General features: G+C 41.4%; 2 protein-coding genes across 6 annotated transcripts; both read left to right on the top strand.

Moving 5' to 3' along the window:
* Positions 1 to 986: 986 nt before the first annotated feature.
* On the top strand, positions 987 to 9375 carry LOC115136166 (T-cell immunoglobulin and mucin domain-containing protein 4-like). Of its 4 annotated transcripts, none has more exons than XM_065023932.1 (7): positions 987 to 1098; positions 1201 to 1539; positions 1684 to 1758; positions 1885 to 1946; positions 2047 to 2134; positions 2215 to 2251; positions 4143 to 4557. In XM_065023932.1, exons 1-7 carry the CDS (start codon positions 1050 to 1052, stop codon positions 4225 to 4227), a joined length of 735 nt encoding a protein of 244 aa, XP_064880004.1. In that variant the 5' UTR covers positions 987 to 1049; the 3' UTR covers positions 4228 to 4557. The 4 variants fall into 4 exon arrangements, with proteins under 4 accessions (XP_064880004.1, XP_029527546.1, XP_029527547.1 ...); XM_029671686.2 differs by lacking the exon at positions 4143 to 4557 and adding an exon at positions 9272 to 9375 and having other exon boundaries at positions 990 to 1098; XM_029671687.2 differs by lacking the exon at positions 4143 to 4557 and adding an exon at positions 9225 to 9265 and having other exon boundaries at positions 990 to 1098.
* Positions 9297 to 27454, top strand: LOC115136168 (hepatitis A virus cellular receptor 2 homolog). 2 transcript variants are annotated; one of them, XM_065023933.1, is made up of 7 exons: positions 9297 to 9511; positions 24759 to 25094; positions 25306 to 25368; positions 26121 to 26197; positions 26327 to 26438; positions 26680 to 26713; positions 26899 to 27454. In XM_065023933.1, the coding sequence occupies exons 1-7, from the start codon at positions 9448 to 9450 to the stop codon at positions 26981 to 26983; spliced, it is 771 nt and encodes a 256-aa protein (XP_064880005.1). In that variant the 5' UTR covers positions 9297 to 9447; the 3' UTR covers positions 26984 to 27454. The 2 variants fall into 2 exon arrangements, with proteins under 2 accessions (XP_064880005.1, XP_029527553.1); XM_029671693.2 differs by lacking the exon at positions 9297 to 9511 and having other exon boundaries at positions 23887 to 25094.

The raw sequence follows: 27454 nt of genomic DNA, 5'->3' as shown, positions 1-27454 counted from the left end.
ATAAATCAAGGTTAGTGATCGCTGTTCTGATGTCCAGAAGCTATTTTTGGTAATAAGAAAGAAAGAAAGAAATAGCACAATTAGTCAGGAGCCCATAAAACAGCTGTGCCATTCTCATACCAATAATGTCTGTGCTTGATTGAGCCTGTTGCAATGAAACCAATAGAAACATCCTGCTCACCTTAAACTCCAAGAAGGCTAAAGTAAAGTATTTGAAAGATTTAAAATAGTGTTTGAACCCAGGTCTGCTACATTGGGCCATTACTAATAATGCCTGTTGAAACATTGTCTACCCCCACCTCTCTCTTTCTATGCACTGCCACTGTGCATCTATAGGTCGGAGACTGTCAAGGAATAGCCGCACCAGAGGAGAACCTGCCAGTTCCCCCAGTGTCTGCAGCAGGAACACCCCAGTGAAAGAACCCATGTGAGAGGACTTAAGACACCGTGCAGATCCACAGAACTATGAAGCTCCTACAGACATATAGGGTGATCCAAACTTACAGTTGAAGTCGGAAGTTTACAGACACTTAGGTTGGAGTCATTAAAACTTGTTTTTCAACCTCTCCACAAATTTCTTGTTAACAAACTATAGTTTTGGCATCTACTTTGTGCATGACACAAGTAATTTTCCCAACAATTGTTTACAGACAGATTATTTAACTTATAATTCACTGTATCACAATTCCAGTGGTTCAGACTGTGCCCTTAAACAGCTTGGGAAATGATGTCATGGCTTTAGAAGCTTCTGATAGGCTAATTGACATCATTTGAGGCAATTGGAGGTGTACCTGTGGATGTATTTCATACAATCATACACTGGATTTAATTTATTTTCAATAAATTATGAATTATGTGAACTTGCCTAAAACGTGTAAGTCTGTGTGCAATATTTGGAAGGGTAAAACAGAAGAACACTGACCCTCTGCTTATCCGAGCGCAAAGGAAACAGCTGTCAGAGAAGGAGAGGAAGTCATGTGACCAGGCCATTTGATTTGAGTTTATTAAAGACCTGACACATGAGAGTGAGAAAGTGACAAAACCCGATCATGGAGACTCGGTGCATTTCAGGCTGGTTTCTCCTCTGTCTACTTTCAGGTTAGTGATGCTCGATATATCGATTTTAGCCTGGTTAATAAGTAAATTAATAGGATTTAAAATAAAATTCAGTTCTCACTACTTCTTCTCTCTCATTTTCAGTCAGTGAATGCAGTCAAATCATTGGTATTGAGGGTCAGAATATCACTCTGCCATTTAAATATGATGCCAAATCTCATGGTCTACAACACATTTGCTGGGGGAAAGGAATCATCCCGAGCTCTGGTGGTTGTGACAATGAGATAATCTCAACCGATGGGTCTGAAGTGACACGTAGATCGTCAGTTAGGTATCAGTTATTGGGTGAGCTGAAGACGGGGGACGTCACTCTAACCATCTCCAATATCACAGAGAAAGACTCTGGAACGTATGGATGTCGAGTGCAGTACGTTGGATGGTTCAACGATGAGAAATATCATGTCAGCTTGACCATTGAGAAAGGTAAAGAACGCACGACAGGCCAGGACATAACTTGATGCTTATCGGATGAGAATTGTGAGCCTCTACTAAAGGAATAGTATGATTTCACAGCATGTATACTTGTTCATGCTGAGCAGTTAGTATGTTTTTACTGTCTGAGTTCAGCACGTGTCCCGACAACATCCCAGACATCTGCCAATGTGACCATAACCCCACAGACCATGGACGACCACGACCACGGTACGGAACACAGCCTACCGAATAACGTCATGTCAGTCCACGTCAGTCTTATTTTATATCGTTTTTAAATGTATTGCAGTATTATTCTTACATGTGAAAACATACTTTTACTTCCTCATTGTGTAGGTCCTGTGACCACAACATCCACTGAGTATTCATCCACGCTATATTACAGCGAATCAAAATCAGTAAGCTTGACAACATACTGCAATTCCTGCAACAACAAAAAAAACGAAACACTGCTGTGAGATGCCGTTTTTAACTGATATGAATCTGTGATGTCTACAGGAGACGAGAGGCCACAACCTGGCTGTGATCCTGGGGTCCATTCTGCTTGTTCTGACAGGGGTGGGGATTGTGTCTGTACTCGTCATGAGTAAGTACACACTATCTATACCATTGCCTGTATAATAAGAACGAATTCTCTCAGTGAACATCTTACTGATGTAATTGCAGGAAAGCAATGGGAAAGAGTTGCCATGGGACTCCAAATGTAAGTAGACTGTTATCATGACTACTATAACTCTTACAACTGATACAGTAGTTGAATCATCACGATATGCCAAGAGAATGACTGAATCACTGTGCAATATCTATCGATGGGACATGTAGGCCTAATTAGCAAAACCATTAGGTCTATGGTAAATGTCTGTGAGGTAATACTGTAATTATGACTAATGAGACCCAAGACCACAACAGATTGAGGAAGTGACCCAAGACCACAACTGACTGAGGAAGTGAAACAATGAGGAGGATTTAGTGGCTGGAATAGTGGAGAACAATTGGAGGTTTACTCAGTAGCAGTGCAAATAACATGGTACAGCTATATGGACACTCAATCATTATGGTACTTTTTAATGGTAAGTTTACCAACATATACAATGATAAATAGAATTGAAATGTGTATCTCATTATGGCAAATGGTGAAATAAGTATAGCCAGTTATAAGTGTAATGGCTTAGCAGATAATAAGACAAGATGATCAGTGATCAATCACCCTCATGCACTTAAGGAAATCACGAATATCATAGATATATTGGAACTAGCGGATAAATGGAGGCTTAAACATTCTGATCTAGTGAGATATACAGTACCAGTCAAAAGTTTGGACACACCTACTCATTCCAAGGTTTTTCTTTATTTCTACTATTTTCTACATTGTATAATAATAGTGAAGACATTAAAGCTATGAAATAACACATATGGAATCATGTAGTAACCAAAAGTGTTATATATTTTATATTTGAGATTCTACAAAGTAGCCACCCTTTGCCTTGATGACAGCTTTGCACACTCTTGGCATTCTCTCAACCAGCTTCATGGGGTAGTCACCTGGAATGCATTTCAATTAAATTTATTTTTCCTTTATTTAACTAGGCATGTCAGTTAAGAACAAATTATTATTTTAAATTATGGCTTAGGGACAGTGGGTTAACTGCCTTGTTCAGGGGCAAAACGACAGATTTTTACCTTGTCAGCTCAGGGACTCAATCTTGCAACCTTTCATTTACTAGTCCAATGTTCTAACCACTAGGCTACCAGCCAAGTAACAGATGTGCCTTGTTAAAAGTTAATTTGTGGAATTTCTTTCCTTAATGCGTTTGAGCCAATCAGTTGTGTTAAACAGGGTGATATACAGAAGATAGCCCCATTTGATAAAATACCAAATATTATGGCAAGAACCGCTTAAATAAGCTTAGAGAAACAACAGGCAACCATTATTTTAAGACATGAAGGTCAGTCAATGCGGAAAATCTAAAAAACCTTGAAAGTTTATTCAAGTGCAGTCGCAAAAACCATCAAGCGCTATGATGAAACTGGTTCTCATGAGGAGCGCCACATGAAAGGAAGACCCAGAGTTACCTCTGCTGCAGAGGATAAGTTCATTCGAGTTACCAACCTCAGAAATCGGCAATTAACTGCACCTCAAATTGCACCTCCCAGATTTCAAGTAACAGACACATCTCAACATCAACTGTTCAGAGGAGACTGCGTGAATCAGGCCTTCATGGTCAAATTACTGCAAAGAAACCACTACTAAAGGACACCAATAATAAGAAGAGACTTGCATGGGCCAAGAAACACGAGCCATGGACATTAGACCGGTGGAAATCTGTTCTTTGGCCTGATGAGATTTTGGCTTCCAACCGCCGTGTCTTTGTGAGACGGAGAGTAGGTGAACGGATGATCTTTGCATGTGTGGTTACCCCCGTGAAGCATGGAGAAGGAGGTGTGGTGTGTGGGGGTGCTTTGCTGGTGACACTCTCTGTGATTTATTTATAATTCAAGGCACACTTTACTGGCATGGCCATCTCAGCATTCTGCAGCGATACACCATCCCATCTGGTTTGCGCTTAGTGAGACTATCATTTGTTTTTCAACAGGACAATGACCCAACACACTTCCATGCTGTGTAAGGGCTATTTGACCAAGCAAAAGAGTGATGGAATGTTGCATCAGATGACCTGACCTCCACAATCACCTGACCTCAACCCAATTGAGATGGCTTGGGATGAGTTGGACTGCAGAGTGGAGGAAAAGCAGCCAACAAGTGCTCAGCATATGTGGGAACACCTTCAAGACAGTTGGAAAAGCATTCCAGGTGAAGCTGATTGAGAGAATGCCAAGAGTGTGAAAAGCTGTATCAAGGCAAAGGGTGGCTAGTTTGAAGAATCTCGTTTAACACTTTTTTTGGTTACTATATGACTCCATATGTGTTATTTCATAGTTTTGATGTCTTCACTATTATTTTACAATGTACAAAAAAGTTGAAAAAATTAAGAAAAACCCTTGAATGAGTAGGTGTTTCCAAATTTTGGACTGGTACTGTATAGATTTTCTTGCTGTGTTGATAGATGACAGAATGCGGTCAGACCATCAAATAATTGGCATATACAGTGGTTTCTGTAGCTCAGTAGTTTGGACATACGGTGCATTCAGAAAGTATTCAGACCCCTTGACTTTTCCACATTTTGTTATGTTACAGCCTTATTGTAAAATGGATTAGATAAAAATGTGACTCACAAATCTAGACACAGTACCCCAATTTTTTGCTAATGTATTAAAAAAACAAAAACAGAAATACCTTATTTACATAAGTATTCAGACCTTTTGAGACTTGAAATTGAGCTCAGGTGAATCCTGTTTCCATTGATCATCCTTGAGATGTTTCTACAACTTTATTTGAGTCCAGCTGTGGTAAATTCAATTGATTGGACATGATTTGTACAGGCACACACCTGTCTATATAAGTTCCCACAGTTGACATTGCATATCAGACCAATAACCAAGCCATGACATCAAAGGAATTGTCCGTAGAGTGCCGAGACATGATTGTGTTCGAGGCACAGATTTGGGGAAGGGTACCTGCAGCATTGAAGGTCTCCAAGAACACAGCGACCTCCATCATTCTTAAATGGAAGAAGTTTGGAACCACCAGGACTCTTCCTAGAGCTGGCCACCAGAGCAATCGGGAGAGAAAGGCCTTGGTCAGGGATGTGACCAAGAACACGATGGTCACTTCGCCAGAGCCAAGCTTGTAGTGTCATGCCCAAGAAGATTTGAGGCCGTAATCGCTGCCAAAGGTGCTTCAACAAACTACTGAGCCAATGGTCTGAGTACTTATGGAAATGTCATATTTCCGTATCATTATTTTATTCTATTTGTAAAAAAACGTCTAAAAACCTGTTTTTGCTTTGTCAATATGCGGTATTGTATGTAGATTGATGAGGGGGGAAAAACGATTTAATCAATGTTAGAACCAGGCTGTAACGTAACAAAATTATGAAAAAGTAAAGGGGTCTGAATACTTTCCAAATGCACTGTACATTACATAATTTATACGTGGGCGAGGAATTTGGAAATGTAATCAAATCCTATTGGGTGACAAGTTGTTTTTAACCAGGACAGAATTAATTTATAACGGAATTTTTCTGTCATAACATTCTTACATAATTTCCACGTGGGCGAGGAATTTGGAAATGTAATCAAATCCTATTGGGTGACAAGTTGTTTTTAACCAGGACAGAATTAATTTATAACGGACTTTTTCTGTCATAACATACGTACAGCAGATCGCTTATTGTAACTAAAATAAATGGAGGAACTTATTCAAGAAAGATCAAGTGGAATATATTATAAAATAAAGCAAACTGGATCTTGGGAAAAATGCACCAAATTATTTTTTAATCTTCGGCATAGAAATGCTACCAAAAATAATTGACTGAAACTTACAAATAACGGAGTCACCCATAACTCACCAAACGATAATTTGAAAGAGGAAGCAAAGTACTTTAAGCACATTTCGTTTCAGTCTCCTCCATCTCCACTAACCAAAGTTAATTGTAAGGATTTATTCTCTATTAATAATGTAAAATGAACAGCTGTACAGAAAGACTCATGTGAAAGACAAATTACAGAGGATGAACTTGATGCAATTAAAGTCTGGGAAAACTCCAGGGCTGGATGGTATTCCAGTTGAAGTATACCAGTTGAAGTATTCCAGTTGAAGTACACCAGTTGAAGTGCACCAGTTGAAGTGCACCAGTTGAAGTACACCAGTTGAAGTACACCAGTTGAAGTACACCAGTTGAAGTACACCAGTTGAAGTATACCAGTTGAAGTACACCAGTTGAAGTACACCAGTTGAAGTACACCAGTTGAAGTACACCAGTTGAAGTATACCAGTTGAAGTATACCAGTTGAAGTATACCAGTTGAAGTACACCAGTTGAAGTACACCAGTTGAAGTACACCAGTTGAAGTATACCAGTTAAAGTACACCAGTTGAAGTACACCAGTTGAAGTACACCAGTTGAAGTACACCAGTTGAAGTATACCAGTTGAAGTATACCAGTTGAAGTATACCAGTTGAAGTACACCAGTTGAAGTACACCAGTTGAAGTATACCAGTTAAAGTACACCAGTTGAAGTACACCAGTTGAAGTACACCAGTTGAAGTACACCAGTTGAAGTATACCAGTTGAAGTATACCAGTTGAAGTACACCAGTTGAAGTACACCAGTTGAAGTACACCAGTTGAAGTATACCAGTTAAAGTACACCAGTTGAAGTACACCAGTTAAAGTACACCAGTTGAAGTATACCAGTTAAAGTACACCAGTTGAAGTACACCAGTTGAAGTACACCAGTTGAAGTACACCAGTTGAAGTATACCAGTTAAAGTACACCAGTTGAAGTATACCAGTTGAAGTATACCAGTTGAAGTACACCAGTTGAAGTACACCAGTTGAAGTACACCAGTTGAAGTATACCAGTTGAAGTACACCAGTTGAAGTATACCAGTTGAAGTATACCAGTTGAAGTATACCAAACTTTTATTGATGTACTCAGATGACCATTGTTATGTTTTATTATGTTTTAACCACTCCTGTACAAATGGTAGATTATCAGATACTCAACCAGAATGTCTGCTTTCATTATTCCTGAAACGGGACCCAAGTGGTGAATACAAAGATCCAGTCCACATCACTATTTTAAAACAAGCCATTGAAAGTTGGTTGCAATTTCATTTTAATCCACCAGAAAAGACAGAACAAAATGTTACAACAAATATTATAGTTAAACTCAAATATACTAACTGATTTTTTAAAAAACATTATTTTTTATAAACTGTATAATCTTTGTAAATTATATCATAAATAGTAATGGTGGAGTTATGTCACATGTGCAGCTAACAAAAATATATGGAAATGTCTGCTCTACCCAAAATTACAACCAACTAATTGCATCATTACCACAAAAATGGAAGAGGCAAGTGGAAGGGGGAGAGTATACCAGTTTCATTTAGGAGCCAAACATTTGACAGCTGTACCATACAGAATGAAAAATAGATGGGTAGAGATTTTCGATATACTGATTCCATGGCACATGGTTTATGAACTGATACCCAAAATGACGCCGGATTCTAGTTTTTGGTCACAGGTTCAGGAATGTCTGGAGAACTGGGAGTGAACTCTGTGAATAGCACTGCTGGGTGATGTGAAAAGTATTGGTCAATGGATCAATAGTATAATAATACTCTTACCTAAAAATGTGGTTCTTTACAATCTGTAGAAACTATGAGAATAGAAAGGTTCAGAACTTTTTGTGAAACATCACAGCTGAAAAATATATGTGATTCTCAATACTGTACAAAACAAGTAGCCCTGTCCTAAATCAATACAATCAATACAAACTTGATTTGCTATGTCAGATTTTACACCAACACTCCAAAACTTTTCTCAGCATGAATTCAACTGGATCAGAAACTAAGCAGTATAATGTAGAAGGACAATACAGTATGTCAGCGTCTCGCTTAGCTCTGCATTTATTGGTCTTTCCTTTGTCAGACCACAGCGCTCTGGCGGCTCAGTCCTGTTCAGAAACTCAGTGTCCAGCTTGGGCCTGCACACTCGAGAGATGGCTGTAGAGAACGTCTATCAGATAGAGGACAACGAGAGAGACGACTATGAGGATATCCACTGACGGAGCACGGACACTTCGCCACCACGCTCACGCTGTTAACACGTTGCATAGTGCAGTATAGTGCAGTATAGTGCAGTATAGTGCAGTATAGTGCAGTATAGTGCAGTATAGTGCAGTATAGTGCAGTATAGTGCAGTAGTGCAGTAGCTCTGTGTTACAAGGCTGAGGTTGACTTACAGGCTAATGATTCAGCCGGACAAGACAAAAGTCACTACAGAATCAGTAGTGTTTGCTGATAAGTGAACCAAACAGTTGATTTGTGTTATTGAAAGGTTTATTTGAAAAAAAGGGCCTTACTAATATGGCTTCCTTTGTGTATTCAGCACTAACACTAGAAGCACAAGCATTTCGCACCAATAACATCTGCTAGCCATGTGCATGTCACCAATAACATCTGCTAACCATGTGCATGTCACCAATTACATTTCATTGGATTTGTTAACAGTGTATGTTTCAATTGATTATGATGACCAGATAATTGTTTTATGTAATAGCCTAAAAGTGACCAAAATAAAAAATGGCATCAGCTTTAATGCCTGATGAAATGAAAAGCAATGACTTAGCAGGAAATGTGCTATGGTTTTCTATCCTCTCCATGTCCTCTAACCAGGACATTTAGCTACACCCATCTGCAACATCACCCAGGCATACAAAGGCAATGAAAAGTCACACATAATCGCGACATTCTTCGGAAAATGGTCTTCTTTACCCAATTTTGGGGTATATTGTCTTGTTCAAAACCAATCTGTTGCATGATAATAAAAATTCTAACTTGAAATTCTAATGTGTCTAATTATTCATTGGCTACACAATTGTTGTTCCACTAATACATTGTTAAAAACTACTAAAAGCCTTACAACATCAATTTAAGGATTTTGGGAACTGGTTAGTCATAACCTTTGGCTACGGGTTAGCTTTTAAAAACACATTGTGTACCCTGGGAGATGAGCCTCCTAAATCATCAGTTTGTTTACTCTGGTAGATGCAGATGAAAATTCCATCAACAATGGGCCTTTTCTTCGCTCCCAGCCCTGCCATAGGAGGAGGTTAGCAGAGGGGTCACAGTGGCTGTGGCTGTCCTGCCTGGAGATGTCACCAGCAGTGGCCCCCACGAGAACACAGCTGCCCATTCAGATGCCCTGTCTCTGAGCCACCCTGCCCATTCCCAGCACACACCCTCCACTCCTACACACTGGATACACAAGATGGCTGCTAGTTCTGGACCGTTTTTCCCCCGTCGTTGGATCCTCGTCCTCCTAACATTTTCAGGCAAGGAAACATTATCTAAAACAAGTACAAATAATTGGAGTTTAGGCTGTTGAATGATTGGTTACATGGGTGTAGTTCGAGTTGGATACCCCGCCCCCACAATCTGACTAAAACCACAGAAACAGCCTCACTCTTTGTGTGTCCTTTGTTTACTACTAGAGTGACACGGGTCTCCAACGGCTTTGTTCTAGACAGGTTGGCAGCTTTGGCCTTGGCTGGAGGTGTACTGTCCGCAGCTACATTGAGTAGGTCTAACTGTTCAACGTTCGCAGCTACATTGAGTAGGTCTAACTGTTCACAGCTACATTGAGTAGGTCTAATTGTTCAACGTCCGCAGTTACATTGAGTAGGTCTAACTGTTCACAGCTACATTGAGTAGGTCTAACTGTTCACAGCTACATTGAGTAGGTCTAATTGTTCAACGTCCGCAGCTACATTGAGTAGGTCTAACTGCTCACAGCTACATTGAGTAGGTCTAACTGTTCACAGCTACATTGAGTAGGTCTAACTGTTCACAGCTACATTGAGTAGGTCTAATTGTTCAACGTCCGCAGCTACATTGAGTAGGTCTAACTGTTCACAGCTACATTGAGTAGGTCTAATTGTTCAACGTCCGCAGCTACATTGAGTAGGTCTAACTGTTCACAGCTACATTGAGTAGGTCTAACTGTTCACAGCTACATTGAGTAGGTCTAACTGTTCACAGCTACATTGAGTAGGTCTAACTGTTCACAGCTACATTGAGTAGGTCTAACTGTTCAACGTTCACAGCTACATTGAGTAGGTCTAACTGTTCAACGTTCACAGCTACATTGAGTAGGTCTAACTGTTCAACGTCCGCAGCTACATTGAGTAGGTCTAACTGTTCAACGTCCGCAGCTACATTGAGTAGGTCTAACTGTTCACAGCTACATTGAGTAGGTCTAACTGTTCACAGCTACATTGAGTAGGTCTAATTGTTCAACGTCCGCAGCTACATTGAGTAGGTCTAACTGTTCACAGCTACATTGAGTAGGTCTAACTGTTCACAGCTACATTGAGTAGGTCTAACTGTTCACAGCTACATTGAGTAGGTCTAACTGTTCACAGCTACATTGAGTAGGTCTAACTGTTCACAGCTACATTGAGTAGGTCTAACTGTTCAACGTTCACAGCTACATTGAGTAGGTCTAACTGTTCAACGTTCACAGCTACATTGAGTAGGTCTAACTGTTCAACGTCCGCAGCTACATTGAGTAGGTCTAACTGTTCACAGCTACATTGAGTAGGTCTAACTGTTCAACGTTCACAGCTACATTGAGTAGGTCTAACTGTTCACAGCTACATTGAGTAGGTCTAACTGTTCACAGCTACATTGAGTAGGTCTAACTGTCCGCAGCTACATTGAGTAGGTCTAACTGTTCACAGCTACATTGAGTAGGTCTAACTGTTCAATGTCCGCAGCTACATTGAGTAGGTCTAACTGTTCACAGCTACATTGAGTAGGTCTAACTGTTCACAGCTACATTGAGTAGGTCTAACTGTTCAACGTCCGCAGCTACATTGAGTAGGTCTAACTGTTCACAGCTACATTGAGTAGGTCTAACTGTTCACAGCTACATTGAGTAGGTCTAACTGTTCACAGCTACATTGAGTAGGTCTAACCTTTCAACGTCCGCAGCTACATTGAGTAGGTCTAACTGTTCAACGTTCACAGCTACATTGAGTAGGTCTAACTGTTCACAGCTACATTGAGTAGGTCTAACTGTTCAACGTTCACAGCTACATTGAGTAGGTCTAACTGTTCAACGTTCACAGCTACATTGAGTAGGTCTAACTGTTCACAGCTACATTGAGTAGGTCTAACTGTTCAACGTCCGCTGCTACATTGAGTAGGTCTAACTGTTCACAGCTACATTGAGTAGGTCTAACTGTTCACAGCTACATTGAGTAGGTCTAATTGTTCACAGCTACATTGAGTAGGTCTAACTGTTCACAGCTACATTGAGTAGGTCTAACTGTTCACAGCTACATTGAGTAGGTCTAACTGTTCACAGCTACATTGAGTAGGTCTAACTGTTCAATGTTCACAGCTACATTGAGTAGGTCTAACTGTTCAACGTTCACAGCTACATTGAGTAGGTCTAACTGTTCACAGCTACATTGAGTAGGTCTAACTGTTCAACGTTCACAGCTACATTGAGTAGGTCTAACTGTTCAACGTTCACAGCTACATTGAGTAGGTCTAACTGTTCAACGTCCGCAGCTACATTGAGTAGGTCTAACTGTTCAACGTCCGCAGCTACATTGAGTAGGTCTAACTGTTCACAGCTACATTGAGTAGGTCTAACTGTTCACAGCTACATTGAGTAGGTCTAATTGTTCAACGTCCGCAGCTACATTGAGTAGGTCTAACTGTTCACAGCTACATTGAGTAGGTCTAACTGTTCACAGCTACATTGAGTAGGTCTAACTGTTCACAGCTACATTGAGTAGGTCTAACTGTTCACAGCTACATTGAGTAGGTCTAACTGTTCACAGCTACATTGAGTAGGTCTAACTGTTCAACGTTCACAGCTACATTGAGTAGGTCTAACTGTTCAACGTTCACAGCTACATTGAGTAGGTCTAACTGTTCAACGTCCGCAGCTACATTGAGTAGGTCTAACTGTTCACAGCTACATTGAGTAGGTCTAACTGTTCAACGTTCACAGCTACATTGAGTAGGTCTAACTGTTCACAGCTACATTGAGTAGGTCTAACTGTTCACAGCTACATTGAGTAGGTCTAACTGTCCGCAGCTACATTGAGTAGGTCTAACTGTTCACAGCTACATTGAGTAGGTCTAACTGTTCAATGTCCGCAGCTACATTGAGTAGGTCTAACTGTTCACAGCTACATTGAGTAGGTCTAACTGTTCACAGCTACATTGAGTAGGTCTAACTGTTCAACGTCCGCAGCTACATTGAGTAGGTCTAACTGTTCACAGCTACATTGAGTAGGTCTAACTGTTCACAGCTACATTGAGTAGGTCTAACTGTTCACAGCTACATTGAGTAGGTCTAACCTTTCAACGTCCGCAGCTACATTGAGTAGGTCTAACTGTTCAACGTTCACAGCTACATTGAGTAGGTCTAACTGTTCACAGCTACATTGAGTAGGTCTAACTGTTCACAGCTACATTGAGTAGGTCTAACTGTTCACAGCTACATTGAGTAGGTCTAATTGTTCAACGTCCGCAGCTACATTGAGTAGGTCTAACTGTTCACAGCTACATTGAGTAGGTCTAACTGTTCACAGCTACATTGAGTAGGTCTAACTGTTCAACGTTCACAGCTACATTGAGTAGGTCTAACTGTTCAACGTTCACAGCTACATTGAGTAGGTCTAACTGTTCAACGTCCGCAGCTACATTGAGTAGGTCTAACTGTTCAACGTCCGCAGCTACATTGAGTAGGTCTAACTGTTCACAGCTACATTGAGTAGGTCTAACTGTTCACAGCTACATTGAGTAGGTCTAACTGTTCACAGCTACATTGAATAGGTCTAACTGTTCACAGCTACATTGAGTAGGGCTAACTGTTCAACGTTCACAGCTACATTGAGTAGGTCTAACTGTTCAACGTTCACAGCTACATTGAGTAGGTCTAACTGTTCACAGCTACATTGAGTAGGTCTAACTGTTCACAGCTACATTGAGTAGGTCTAACTGTTCACAGCTACATTGAGTAGGTCTAACTGTTCACAGCTACATTGAGTAGGTCTAACTGTTCACAGCTACATTGAGTAGGTCTAACTGTTCGCAGCTACATTGAGTAGGTCTAACTGTTCAACGTTCGCAGCTACATTGAGTAGGTCTAACTGTTCACAGCTACATTGAGTAGGTCTAACTGTTCAACGTTCGCAGCTACATTGAGTAGGTCTAACTGTTCAACGTCCGCTGCTACATTGAGTAGGTCTAACTGTTCACAGCTACATTGAGTAGGTCTAACTGTTCACAGCTACATTGAGTAGGTCTAACTGTTCACAGCTACATTGAGTAGGTCTAACTGTTCACAGCTACATTGAGTAGGTCTAACTGTTCACAGCTACATTGAGTAGGTCTAACTGTTCGCAGCTACATTGAGTAGGTCTAACTGTTCAACGTTCGCAGCTACATTGAGTAGGTCTAACTGTTCACAGCTACATTGAGTAGGTCTAACTGTTCACAGCTACATTGAGTAGGTCTAACTGTTCAACGTTCACAGCTACATTGAGTAGGTCTAACTGTTCAACGTTCACAGCTACATTGAGTAGGTCTAACTGTTCAACGTCCGCAGCTACATTGAGTAGGTCTAACTGTTCAACGTCCGCAGCTACATTGAGTAGGTCTAACTGTTCACAGCTACATTGAGTAGGTCTAACTGTTCACAGCTACATTGAGTAGGTCTAACTGTTCACAGCTACATTGAATAGGTCTAACTGTTCACAGCTACATTGAGTAGGGCTAACTGTTCAACGTTCACAGCTACATTGAGTAGGTCTAACTGTTCAACGTTCACAGCTACATTGAGTAGGTCTAACTGTTCACAGCTACATTGAGTAGGTCTAACTGTTCACAGCTACATTGAGTAGGTCTAACTGTTCACAGCTACATTGAGTAGGTCTAACTGTTCACAGCTACATTGAGTAGGTCTAACTGTTCACAGCTACATTGAGTAGGTCTAACTGTTCGCAGCTACATTGAGTAGGTCTAACTGTTCAACGTTCGCAGCTACATTGAGTAGGTCTAACTGTTCACAGCTACATTGAGTAGGTCTAACTGTTCAACGTTCGCAGCTACATTGAGTAGGTCTAACTGTTCAACGTCCGCTGCTACATTGAGTAGGTCTAACTGTTCACAGCTACATTGAGTAGGTCTAACTGTTCACAGCTACATTGAGTAGGTCTAACTGTTCACAGCTACATTGAGTAGGTCTAACTGTTCACAGCTACATTGAGTAGGTCTAACTGTTCACAGCTACATTGAGTAGGTCTAACTGTTCGCAGCTACATTGAGTAGGTCTAACTGTTCAACGTTCGCAGCTACATTGAGTAGGTCTAACTGTTCACAGCTACATTGAGTAGGTCTAACTGTCCGCAGCTACATTGAGTAGGTCTAACTGTTCACAGCTACATTGAGTAGGTCTAACTGTTCAATGTCCGCAGCTACATTGAGTAGGTCTAACTGTTCACAGCTACATTGAGTAGGTCTAACTGTTCACAGCTACATTGAGTAGGTCTAACTGTTCACAGCTACATTGAGTAGGTCTAACTGTTCACAGCTACATTGAGTAGGTCTAACTGTTCAACGTTCACAGCTACATTGAGTAGGTCTAACTGTTCAACGTTCACAGCTACATTGAGTAGGTCTAACTGTTCAACGTCCGCAGCTACATTGAGTAGGTCTAACTGTTCAACGTCCGCAGCTACATTGAGTAGGTCTAACTGTTCACAGCTACATTGAGTAGGTCTAACTGTTCACAGCTACATTAGGTAGGTCTAACTGTTCACAGCTACATTGAATAGGTCTAACTGTTCACAGCTACATTGAGTAGGGCTAACTGTTCAACGTTCACAGCTACATTGAGTAGGTCTAACTGTTCAACGTTCACAGCTACATTGAGTAGGTCTAACTGTTCACAGCTACATTGAGTAGGTCTAACTGTTCACAGCTACATTGAGTAGGTCTAACTGTCCGCAGCTACATTGAGTAGGTCTAACTGTTCACAGCTACATTGAGTAGGTCTAACTGTTCAATGTCCGCAGCTACATTGAGTAGGTCTAACTGTTCACAGCTACATTGAGTAGGTCTAACTGTTCACAGCTACATTGAGTAGGTCTAACTGTTCACAGCTACATTGAGTAGGTCTAACTGTTCAACGTCCGCAGCTACATTGAGTAGGTCTAACTGTTCACAGCTACATTGAGTAGGTCTAACTGTTCACAGCTACATTGAGTAGGTCTAACTGTTCACAGCTACATTGAGTAGGTCTAACCTTTCAACGTCCGCAGCTACATTGAGTAGGTCTAACTGTTCAACGTTCACAGCTACATTGAGTAGGTCTAACTGTTCACAGCTACATTGAGTAGGTCTAACTGTTCACAGCTACATTGAGTAGGTCTAACTGTTCACAGCTACATTGAGTAGGTCTAACTGTTCACAGCTACATTGAGTAGGTCTAACTGTTCACAGCTACATTGAGTAGGTCTAACTGTTCACAGCTACATTGAGTAGGTCTAACTGTTCAACGTTCACAGCTACATTGAGTAGGTCTAACTGTTCAACGTTCACAGCTACATTGAGTAGGTCTAACTGTTCAACGTCCGCAGCTACATTGAGTAGGTCTAACTGTTCAACGTCCGCAGCTACATTGAGTAGGTCTAACTGTTCACAGCTACATTGAGTAGGTCTAACTGTTCACAGCTACATTGAGTAGGTCTAACTGTTCACAGCTACATTGAATAGGTCTAACTGTTCACAGCTACATTGAGTAGGGCTAACTGTTCAACGTTCACAGCTACATTGAGTAGGTCTAACTGTTCAACGTTCACAGCTACATTGAGTAGGTCTAACTGTTCACAGCTACATTGAGTAGGTCTAACTGTTCACAGCTACATTGAGTAGGTCTAACTGTTCACAGCTACATTGAGTAGGTCTAACTGTTCACAGCTACATTGAGTAGGTCTAACTGTTCACAGCTACATTGAGTAGGTCTAACTGTTCGCAGCTACATTGAGTAGGTCTAACTGTTCAACGTTCGCAGCTACATTGAGTAGGTCTAACTGTTCACAGCTACATTGAGTAGGTCTAACTGTTCAACGTTCGCAGCTACATTGAGTAGGTCTAACTGTTCAACGTCCGCTGCTACATTGAGTAGGTCTAACTGTTCACAGCTACATTGAGTAGGTCTAACTGTTCACAGCTACATTGAGTAGGTCTAACTGTTCACAGCTACATTGAGTAGGTCTAACTGTTCACAGCTACATTGAGTAGGTCTAACTGTTCACAGCTACATTGAGTAGGTCTAACTGTTCGCAGCTACATTGAGTAGGTCTAACTGTTCAACGTTCGCAGCTACATTGAGTAGGTCTAACTGTTCACAGCTACATTGAGTAGGTCTAACTGTTCAACGTTCGCAGCTACATTGAGTAGGTCTAACTGTTCACAGCTACATTGAGTAGGTCTAACTGTTCAACGTTCGCAGCTACATTGAGTAGGTCTAACTGTTCACAGCTACATTGAGTAGGTCTAACTGTTCACAGCTACATTGAGTAGGTCTAACTGTTCAACGTTCACAGCTACATTGAGTAGGTCTAACTGTTCAACGTTCACAGCTACATTGAGTAGGTCTAACTGTTCAACGTCCGCAGCTACATTGAGTAGGTCTAACTGTTCAACGTCCGCAGCTACATTGAGTAGGTCTAACTGTTCACAGCTACATTGAGTAGGTCTAACTGTTCACAGCTACATTGAGTAGGTCTAACTGTTCACAGCTACATTGAATAGGTCTAACTGTTCACAGCTACATTGAGTAGGGCTAACTGTTCAACGTTCACAGCTACATTGAGTAGGTCTAACTGTTCACAGCTACATTGAGTAGGTCTAACTGTTCACAGCTACATTGAGTAGGTCTAACTGTCCGCAGCTACATTGAGTAGGTCTAACTGTTCACAGCTACATTGAGTAGGTCTAACTGTTCAATGTCCGCAGCTACATTGAGTAGGTCTAACTGTTCACAGCTACATTGAGTAGGTCTAACTGTTCACAGCTACATTGAGTAGGTCTAACTGTTCACAGCTACATTGAGTAGGTCTAACTGTTCAACGTCCGCAGCTACATTGAGTAGGTCTAACTGTTCACAGCTACATTGAGTAGGTCTAACTGTTCACAGCTACATTGAGTAGGTCTAACTGTTCACAGCTACATTGAGTAGGTCTAACCTTTCAACGTCCGCAGCTACATTGAGTAGGTCTAACTGTTCAACGTTCACAGCTACATTGAGTAGGTCTAACTGTTCACAGCTACATTGAGTAGGTCTAACTGTTCACAGCTACATTGAGTAGGTCTAACTGTTCAACGTCCGCAGCTACATTGAGTAGGTCTAACTGTTCAACGTCCGCAGCTACATTGAGTAGGTCTAACTGTTCAACGTTCACAGCTACATTGAGTAGGTATAAATGTTCAACGTCCGCAGCTACTTTGAGTAGGTCTAACTGTTCACAGCTACATTGAGTAGGTCTAACTGTTCACAGCTACATTGAGTAGGTCTAACTGTTCAACGTTCACAGCTACATTGAGTAGGTCTAACTGTTCACAGCTACATTGAGTAGGTCTAACTGTTCAACGTTCACAGCTACATTGAGTAGGTCTAACTGTTCAACGTTCACAGCTACATTGAGTAGGTCTAACTGTTCACAGCTACATTGAGTAGGTCTAACTGTTCACAGCTACATTGAGTAGGTCTAACTGTTCAACGTTCGCAGCTACATTGAGTAGGTCTAACTGTTCACAGCTACATTGAGTAGGTCTAACTGTTCAACGTTCACAGCTACATTGAGTAGGTCTAACTGTTCAATGTTCACAGCTACATTGAGTAGGTCTAACTGTTCAACGTCCGCTGCTACATTGAGTAGGTCTAACTGTTCAATGTTCACAGCTACATTGAGTAGGTCTAACTGTTCAATGTTCACAGCTACATTGAGTAGGTCTAACTGTTCAACGTTCACAGCTACATTGAGTAGGTCTAACTGTTCAATGTTCACAGCTACATTGAGTAGGTCTAACTGTTCAACGTCCGCTGCTACATTGAGTAGGTCTAACTGTTCACAGCTACATTGAGTAGGTCTAACTGTTCACAGCTACATTGAGTAGGTCTAACTGTTCAACGTCCGCAGCTACATTGAGTAGGTCTAACTGTTCACAGCTACATTGAGTAGGTCTAACTGTTCACAGCTACATTGAGTAGGTCTAACTGTTCACAGCTACATTGAGTAGGTCTAACCTTTCAACGTCCGCAGCTACATTGAGTAGGTCTAACTGTTCAACGTTCACAGCTACATTGAGTAGGTCTAACTGTTCACAGCTACATTGAGTAGGTCTAACTGTTCACAGCTACATTGAGTAGGTCTAACTGTTCACAGCTACATTGAGTAGGTCTAATTGTTCAACGTCCGCAGCTACATTGAGTAGGTCTAACTGTTCACAGCTACATTGAGTAGGTCTAACTGTTCACAGCTACATTGAGTAGGTCTAACTGTTCACAGCTACATTGAGTAGGTCTAACTGTTCACAGCTACATTGAGTAGGTCTAACTGTTCACAGCTACATTGAGTAGGTCTAACTGTTCAACGTTCACAGCTACATTGAGTAGGTCTAACTGTTCAACGTTCACAGCTACATTGAGTAGGTCTAACTGTTCAACGTCCGCAGCTACATTGAGTAGGTCTAACTGTTCAACGTCCGCAGCTACATTGAGTAGGTCTAACTGTTCACAGCTACATTGAGTAGGTCTAACTGTTCACAGCTACATTGAGTAGGTCTAACTGTTCACAGCTACATTGAATAGGTCTAACTGTTCACAGCTACATTGAGTAGGGCTAACTGTTCAACGTTCACAGCTACATTGAGTAGGTCTAACTGTTCAACGTTCACAGCTACATTGAGTAGGTCTAACTGTTCACAGCTACATTGAGTAGGTCTAACTGTTCACAGCTACATTGAGTAGGTCTAACTGTTCACAGCTACATTGAGTAGGTCTAACTGTTCACAGCTACATTGAGTAGGTCTAACTGTTCACAGCTACATTGAGTAGGTCTAACTGTTCGCAGCTACATTGAGTAGGTCTAACTGTTCAACGTTCGCAGCTACATTGAGTAGGTCTAACTGTTCACAGCTACATTGAGTAGGTCTAACTGTTCAACGTTCACAGCTACATTGAGTAGGTCTAACTGTTCAATGTTCACAGCTACATTGAGTAGGTCTAACTGTTCAACGTCCGCTGCTACATTGAGTAGGTCTAACTGTTCACAGCTACATTGAGTAGGTCTAACTGTTCACAGCTACATTGAGTAGGTCTAACTGTTCACAGCTACATTGAGTAGGTCTAACTGTTCACAGCTACATTGAGTAGGTCTAACTGTTCACAGCTACATTGAGTAGGTCTAACTGTTCGCAGCTACATTGAGTAGGTCTAACTGTTCAACGTTCGCAGCTACATTGAGTAGGTCTAACTGTTCACAGCTACATTGAGTAGGTCTAACTGTCCGCAGCTACATTGAGTAGGTCTAACTGTTCACAGCTACATTGAGTAGGTCTAACTGTTCAATGTCCGCAGCTACATTGAGTAGGTCTAACTGTTCACAGCTACATTGAGTAGGTCTAACTGTTCACAGCTACATTGAGTAGGTCTAACTGTTCACAGCTACATTGAGTAGGTCTAACTGTTCACAGCTACATTGAGTAGGTCTAACTGTTCAACGTTCACAGCTACATTGAGTAGGTCTAACTGTTCAACGTTCACAGCTACATTGAGTAGGTCTAACTGTTCAACGTCCGCAGCTACATTGAGTAGGTCTAACTGTTCAACGTCCGCAGCTACATTGAGTAGGTCTAACTGTTCACAGCTACATTGAGTAGGTCTAACTGTTCACAGCTACATTAGGTAGGTCTAACTGTTCACAGCTACATTGAATAGGTCTAACTGTTCACAGCTACATTGAGTAGGGCTAACTGTTCAACGTTCACAGCTACATTGAGTAGGTCTAACTGTTCAACGTTCACAGCTACATTGAGTAGGTCTAACTGTTCACAGCTACATTGAGTAGGTCTAACTGTTCACAGCTACATTGAGTAGGTCTAACTGTCCGCAGCTACATTGAGTAGGTCTAACTGTTCACAGCTACATTGAGTAGGTCTAACTGTTCAATGTCAGCTACATTGAGTAGGTCTAACTGTTCACAGCTACATTGAGTAGGTCTAACTGTTCACAGCTACATTGAGTAGGTCTAACTGTTCAACGTCCGCAGCTACATTGAGTAGGTCTAACTGTTCACAGCTACATTGAGTAGGTCTAACTGTTCACAGCTACATTGAGTAGGTCTAACTGTTCACAGCTACATTGAGTAGGTCTAACCTTTCAACGTCCGCAGCTACATTGAGTAGGTCTAACTGTTCAACGTTCACAGCTACATTGAGTAGGTCTAACTGTTCACAGCTACATTGAGTAGGTCTAACTGTTCACAGCTACATTGAGTAGGTCTAACTGTTCACAGCTACATTGAGTAGGTCTAACTGTTCACAGCTACATTGAGTAGGTCTAACTGTTCACAGCTACATTGAGTAGGTCTAACTGTTCACAGCTACATTGAGTAGGTCTAACTGTTCAACGTTCACAGCTACATTGAGTAGGTCTAACTGTTCAACGTTCACAGCTACATTGAGTAGGTCTAACTGTTCAACGTCCGCAGCTACATTGAGTAGGTCTAACTGTTCAACGTCCGCAGCTACATTGAGTAGGTCTAACTGTTCACAGCTACATTGAGTAGGTCTAACTGTTCACAGCTACATTGAGTAGGTCTAACTGTTCACAGCTACATTGAATAGGTCTAACTGTTCACAGCTACATTGAGTAGGGCTAACTGTTCAACGTTCACAGCTACATTGAGTAGGTCTAACTGTTCAACGTTCACAGCTACATTGAGTAGGTCTAACTGTTCACAGCTACATTGAGTAGGTCTAACTGTTCACAGCTACATTGAGTAGGTCTAACTGTTCACAGCTACATTGAGTAGGTCTAACTGTTCACAGCTACATTGAGTAGGTCTAACTGTTCACAGCTACATTGAGTAGGTCTAACTGTTCAAGCTACATTGAGTAGGTCTAACTGTTCAACGTTCGCAGCTACATTGAGTAGGTCTAACTGTTCACAGCTACATTGAGTAGGTCTAACTGTTCAACGTTCGCAGCTACATTGAGTAGGTCTAACTGTTCAACGTCCGCTGCTACATTGAGTAGGTCTAACTGTTCACAGCTACATTGAGTAGGTCTAACTGTTCACAGCTACATTGAGTAGGTCTAACTGTTCACAGCTACATTGAGTAGGTCTAACTGTTCACAGCTACATTGAGTAGGTCTAACTGTTCACAGCTACATTGAGTAGGTCTAACTGTTCGCAGCTACATTGAGTAGGTCTAACTGTTCAACGTTCGCAGCTACATTGAGTAGGTCTAACTGTTCACAGCTACATTGAGTAGGTCTAACTGTTCAACGTTCGCAGCTACATTGAGTAGGTCTAACTGTTCACAGCTACATTGAGTAGGTCTAACTGTTCAACGTTCGCAGCTACATTGAGTAGGTCTAACTGTTCACAGCTACATTGAGTAGGTCTAACTGTTCACAGCTACATTGAGTAGGTCTAACTGTTCAACGTTCACAGCTACATTGAGTAGGTCTAACTGTTCAACGTTCACAGCTACATTGAGTAGGTCTAACTGTTCAACGTCCGCAGCTACATTGAGTAGGTCTAACTGTTCAACGTCCGCAGCTACATTGAGTAGGTCTAACTGTTCACAGCTACATTGAGTAGGTCTAACTGTTCACAGCTACATTGAGTAGGTCTAACTGTTCACAGCTACATTGAATAGGTCTAACTGTTCACAGCTACATTGAGTAGGGCTAACTGTTCAACGTTCACAGCTACATTGAGTAGGTCTAACTGTTCAACGTTCACAGCTACATTGAGTAGGTCTAACTGTTCACAGCTACATTGAGTAGGTCTAACTGTTCACAGCTACATTGAGTAGGTCTAACTGTCCGCAGCTACATTGAGTAGGTCTAACTGTTCACAGCTACATTGAGTAGGTCTAACTGTTCAATGTCCGCAGCTACATTGAGTAGGTCTAACTGTTCACAGCTACATTGAGTAGGTCTAACTGTTCACAGCTACATTGAGTAGGTCTAACTGTTCACAGCTACATTGAGTAGGTCTAACTGTTCAACGTCCGCAGCTACATTGAGTAGGTCTAACTGTTCACAGCTACATTGAGTAGGTCTAACTGTTCACAGCTACATTGAGTAGGTCTAACTGTTCACAGCTACATTGAGTAGGTCTAACCTTTCAACGTCCGCAGCTACATTGAGTAGGTCTAACTGTTCAACGTTCACAGCTACATTGAGTAGGTCTAACTGTTCACAGCTACATTGAGTAGGTCTAACTGTTCACAGCTACATTGAGTAGGTCTAACTGTTCAACGTCCGCAGCTACATTGAGTAGGTCTAACTGTTCAACGTCCGCAGCTACATTGAGTAGGTCTAACTGTTCAACGTTCACAGCTACATTGAGTAGGTATAAATGTTCAACGTCCGCAGCTACTTTGAGTAGGTCTAACTGTTCACAGCTACATTGAGTAGGTCTAACTGTTCACAGCTACATTGAGTAGGTCTAACTGTTCAACGTTCACAGCTACATTGAGTAGGTCTAACTGTTCACAGCTACATTGAGTAGGTCTAACTGTTCAACGTTCACAGCTACATTGAGTAGGTCTAACTGTTCAACGTTCACAGCTACATTGAGTAGGTCTAACTGTTCAACGTTCACAGCTACATTGAGTAGGTCTAACTGTTCACAGCTACATTGAGTAGGTCTAACTGTTCACAGCTACATTGAGTAGGTCTAACTGTTCAACGTTCGCAGCTACATTGAGTAGGTCTAACTGTTCACAGCTACATTGAGTAGGTCTAACTGTTCAACGTTCACAGCTACATTGAGTAGGTCTAACTGTTCAATGTTCACAGCTACATTGAGTAGGTCTAACTGTTCAACGTCCGCTGCTACATTGAGTAGGTCTAACTGTTCAATGTTCACAGCTACATTGAGTAGGTCTAACTGTTCAATGTTCACAGCTACATTGAGTAGGTCTAACTGTTCAACGTTCACAGCTACATTGAGTAGGTCTAACTGTTCAATGTTCACAGCTACATTGAGTAGGTCTAACTGTTCAACGTCCGCTGCTACATTGAGTAGGTCTAACTGTTCACAGCTACATTGAGTAGGTCTAACTGTTCACAGCTACATTGAGTAGGTCTAACTGTTCAACGTTCGCAGCTACATTGAGTAGGTCTAACTGTTCACAGCTACATTGAGTAGGTCTAACTGTTCAACGTTCGCAGCTACATTGAGTAGGTCTAACTGTTCACAGCTACATTGAGTAGGTCTAACTGTTCACAGCTACATTGAGTAGGTCTAACTGTTCACAGCTACATTGAGTAGGTCTAACTGTTCACAGCTACATTGAGTAGGTCTAACTGTTCACAGCTACATTGAGTAGGTCTAACTGTTCACAGCTACATTGAGTAGGTCTAACTGTTCACAGCTACATTGAGTAGGTCTAACTGTTCACAGCTACATTGAGTAGGTCTAACTGTTCACAGCTACATTGAGTAGGTCTAACTGTTCACAGCTACATTGAGTAGGTCTAACTGTTCGCAGCTACATTGAGTAGGTCTAACTGTTCACAGCTACATTGAGTAGGGCTAACTGTTCACAGCTACATTGAGTAGGTCTAACTGTTCACAGCTACATTGAGTAGGTCTAACTGTTCACAGCTACATTGAGTAGGTCTAACTGTTCACAGCTACATTGAGTAGGTCTAACTGTTCACAGCTACATTGAGTAGGTCTAACTGTTCAACGTTCGCAGCTACATTGAGTAGGTCTAACTGTTCACAGCTACATTGAGTAGGTCTAACTGTTCACAGCTACATTGAGTAGGTCTAACTGTTCACAGCTACATTGAGTAGGTCTAACTGTTCGCAGCTACATTGAGTAGGTCTAACTGTTCACAGCTACATTGAGTAGGTCTAACTGTTCAACGTTCGCAGCTACATTGAGTAGGTCTAACTGTTGGCAGTTTTCATACAATAATGTGTTTTGGTGTTACTTTGAGTTATTCGACATGGCTGTGTATTAGTTTTTCCATACCTACATAGGCCTACTGTTTCGAAGACTACCATATTTTACTATAATTATAGCAACCGAATTGAGATGCGTAGCAAGCTACAAAATATAGCCCTTTGATCAAAACTTGAGGCAAAATTGAGAAAGTTTCGTGGTTGACCTTGGGATGTTGTTAAGATGTGTACGGAACCTAGTTTCGTGGTTGACCTTGGGATGTTGTTAAGATGTGTACGGAACCTTTGGAAGGAGGAAATAGCCTTGTCATACCTGTGTTTATTTCCCCCTGCTCAACAGCCAGGTGTTCAGTGTCAGCATTCAAGGTGATGGAAGGTGCTACTGCGACATTGTCCTGTCAATATTCAGTGAGCCGTTTGGGTTTGAGCCGCGTGTGCTGGGGACGAGAATGTGGCACGTTCTGGTGCAACAACATCCTCGCGCAGACAGACAAACATGGCGTCATCTCCAAGGTGTCGGACAGGTACAGACTGGCAGGTGATGTCCTCGTGGGAGAAATGGACCTGGGAATTCTCGACGTCAAGCGGACAGACAGTGGGCCATACTGTTGCAGAGTGGACATAGATGGCATTTTCAACGACAAAAAAATAATTCAAAACTTAAGGGTCATGAAAGGTAATTTGTGGCGAGATATAATTTATTTTCACTACTCTACACTCTTGGGCAACAATGGGAATCAATTAACTTAGTCTTTCTAGCTTTCTCGTCCACAAAAAAAACACGCCGGCCCTATTTGTTGTATGGCACGTAATTAACTAAAAACTGGCCCATAATGCAATTCACTCTCCCAAAATGTATGTTTTGAATTTGTGAATTGTTTTCTTAGCTCCAGTGACCGTTTTGCCAACAAACACCACTGTACATGTTACAGAAGCTCCTCCCACCACAGGTGAGTCAGTGTATAATAGAGAAAGGGGTGAACTCATGGGATCCTGATGCATGTGAGATGCGTATTTCCTATCAAAGATATACAATAAATAGATCAAAGACATACAATAAATAGATCGTATTAATCTCATGCGAACCCTAGAGGAACCTAGGCCTGACCTCTTAACCTTTTGGGTTGTGTTGATGGTCGTAATGATGATTCATGTGTGGTTGAACATTGAGAAATCCTAACTAGTTGGGAATGAAAACGGACGATCACCCTTCATTCACACTCCCAGTGTTATGACATCAATGATCAAACTTCCTGGATCTTGCCTCGCAAAGTTGCTCAATGTGCTTACAAATCAAATGGAGAAAAAAAATGAACAGTTAACAGTTCCTTACATGCCTTACAAACTCAAAATGAGGACACTTCCCTCTCAGAGAATAGTTTCAGACCAAGATTCTAACTCGTTTTCTATGGCTGTTTAATCACAAAGAGCCTCAAGCATTTTAAACACATGTTTTATACTATGCAGTATTATCTTGAATCACATTGCGCTGCTCATTGCAATGCAGTCCTCAGTGTATTTCATCGGAAACCACAAACAAAGGGCTGGGGGGGCAAGTGTTGAAATGACAGTTTTCATTGAGAGAGAATCAAGCAGCAGTGGTTGATGATGTCTCAGGGGTGATTGAATGTCAGAATGTCCTGCCAAGTGAGAGATTTTACCATCCTTCCACATCTTCATTGTGAGGTGTCTCCTCTTCTAGAACACTGGAGAGCTGTTGAATCATCACATCTAGCCATTCCAAGACAGAACACCAGTCTTTTCCCTTCGCAAACACTTGTGAGTATTTTATATACTACTATATAGTAACGCCACTGGCATATAACCGAACATTACTCACCATATGAAAGCCTAACAAATCTCTCCAAGAGTTTAACTCTTCTTCATCTCTCTGTGCTCTGTAACCAGATGGAGGAGCCTCTTCCCAGCTTCTCTCTCCAGATCAACATCCCAGTGCTCTCTCTCTCCCTCAGTCTGCTCCTACTTATAATGGGGGCTTTGGTGATATTGGGGTTTAAACGTATGTAACTGCAAACTCACATCCTCTGTTGAGAAAAGCCCAGTGTGGTAATGCTCACGTATTCAGACATCTTGCTGTGATGTGAAATGTTTGCCCATTTAGCAGTGTATTACCACTAACTAATTAAGAGTAAGTATTTCATTGTGGTTTTTACAATGTGCTGAATATGCTGATCCTCTTATGCATATTGACGAATAAACTTAGATTTGAGTTGATTTCAACTATTTATTTTCTTCTCTAGGAGGGATTCACAGAAGAGCTTTAAAGACAGACTGGTAAGCAAACACATGATAAAGCACGACTGACATGTAAACATGTGATTGAACACAAAACTTTTTTTTTTTAATTACGAAGACAAATTTGACATATAAATGAACGAAGAATGTATAGGCTTCAATTAGTCCAATTACTTATCATTGATTAGGAATGATCAATGCGTGATGATGTTGTGTCCCTCTAGTTTGTCAGCCAAAGAGCCGCCTCACATCATCTATGAGATCCGCATGAGGAGACCTGTGGAGGAGAACATCTATACTCTGGACTAGGGTGGAAGAGCCAGAGCACTGATCTGTCCAATAGACGGCTGTTAACATGATAGTGAGGACAGCCAGACTGATGTCTGTTTTGTCACAGTGCGTGCGTCCCATAAGGCACCCTGTTCCCTATATATTGCATGACCAGGTAGCTGGGAATAGGGAACAGGGTGCCTTATGGGACACACCCACACTGTGACACACAGACATCAGTCTGGCTGTCCTCACTATCTTTTTAACAGCCATCTATCTATTGGACGGATCACTGTTGCCTGACAGCTGCTGTCAGAATGATCATCTCTCTCAGAGGCTCTACTTTCACTTATGGTATCTATGGGAGTTCCCCCTATGTAAAATGGATTCACCTTTTTTATATATTGTTATTATGTAGTGGTGTGATGTTTTTTAGATGCACAGTATTGGTTGTTATCACAAGCGGTCTAACTTATGCTTCTTTCTAATAAAACAAAACGACCTAAAAGT

The sequence above is a fragment of the Oncorhynchus nerka genome, linkage group LG10 (genome assembly GCF_034236695.1).
Source record: "Oncorhynchus nerka isolate Pitt River linkage group LG10, Oner_Uvic_2.0, whole genome shotgun sequence".
In the NCBI taxonomy this organism is placed as follows: domain Eukaryota; kingdom Metazoa; phylum Chordata; class Actinopteri; order Salmoniformes; family Salmonidae; genus Oncorhynchus; species Oncorhynchus nerka.
Note: the sequence above shows the minus strand (reverse complement) of the source record. Positions and strands in the feature narration are given on the sequence as shown.

What these genes read in the sequence shown, in the direction of transcription:
- LOC115136166 (XM_029671685.2), top strand. Translation starts at nt 1,050, where the DNA reads ATGGAGACTCGGTGCATTTCAGGCTGGTTTCTCCTCTGTCTACTTTCA. An exon ending in ATTACAGCGAATCAAAATCA is followed by an intron (nt 1,947 to 2,046) that starts GTAAGCTTGACA and finishes TGATGTCTACAG; the next exon opens with GAGACGAGAGGCCACAACCT. An exon ending in GTTGCCATGGGACTCCAAAT is followed by an intron (nt 2,252 to 8,106) that starts GTAAGTAGACTG and finishes TTCCTTTGTCAG; the next exon opens with ACCACAGCGCTCTGGCGGCT.
- LOC115136168 (XM_029671693.2), top strand. Translation starts at nt 24,689, where the DNA reads ATGTGTACGGAACCTTTGGAAGGAGGAAATAGCCTTGTCATACCTGTG. An exon ending in AAACTTAAGGGTCATGAAAG is followed by an intron (nt 25,095 to 25,305) that starts GTAATTTGTGGC and finishes TTGTTTTCTTAG; the next exon opens with CTCCAGTGACCGTTTTGCCA. An exon ending in AGAAGCTCCTCCCACCACAG is followed by an intron (nt 25,369 to 26,120) that starts GTGAGTCAGTGT and finishes CTCCTCTTCTAG; the next exon opens with AACACTGGAGAGCTGTTGAA.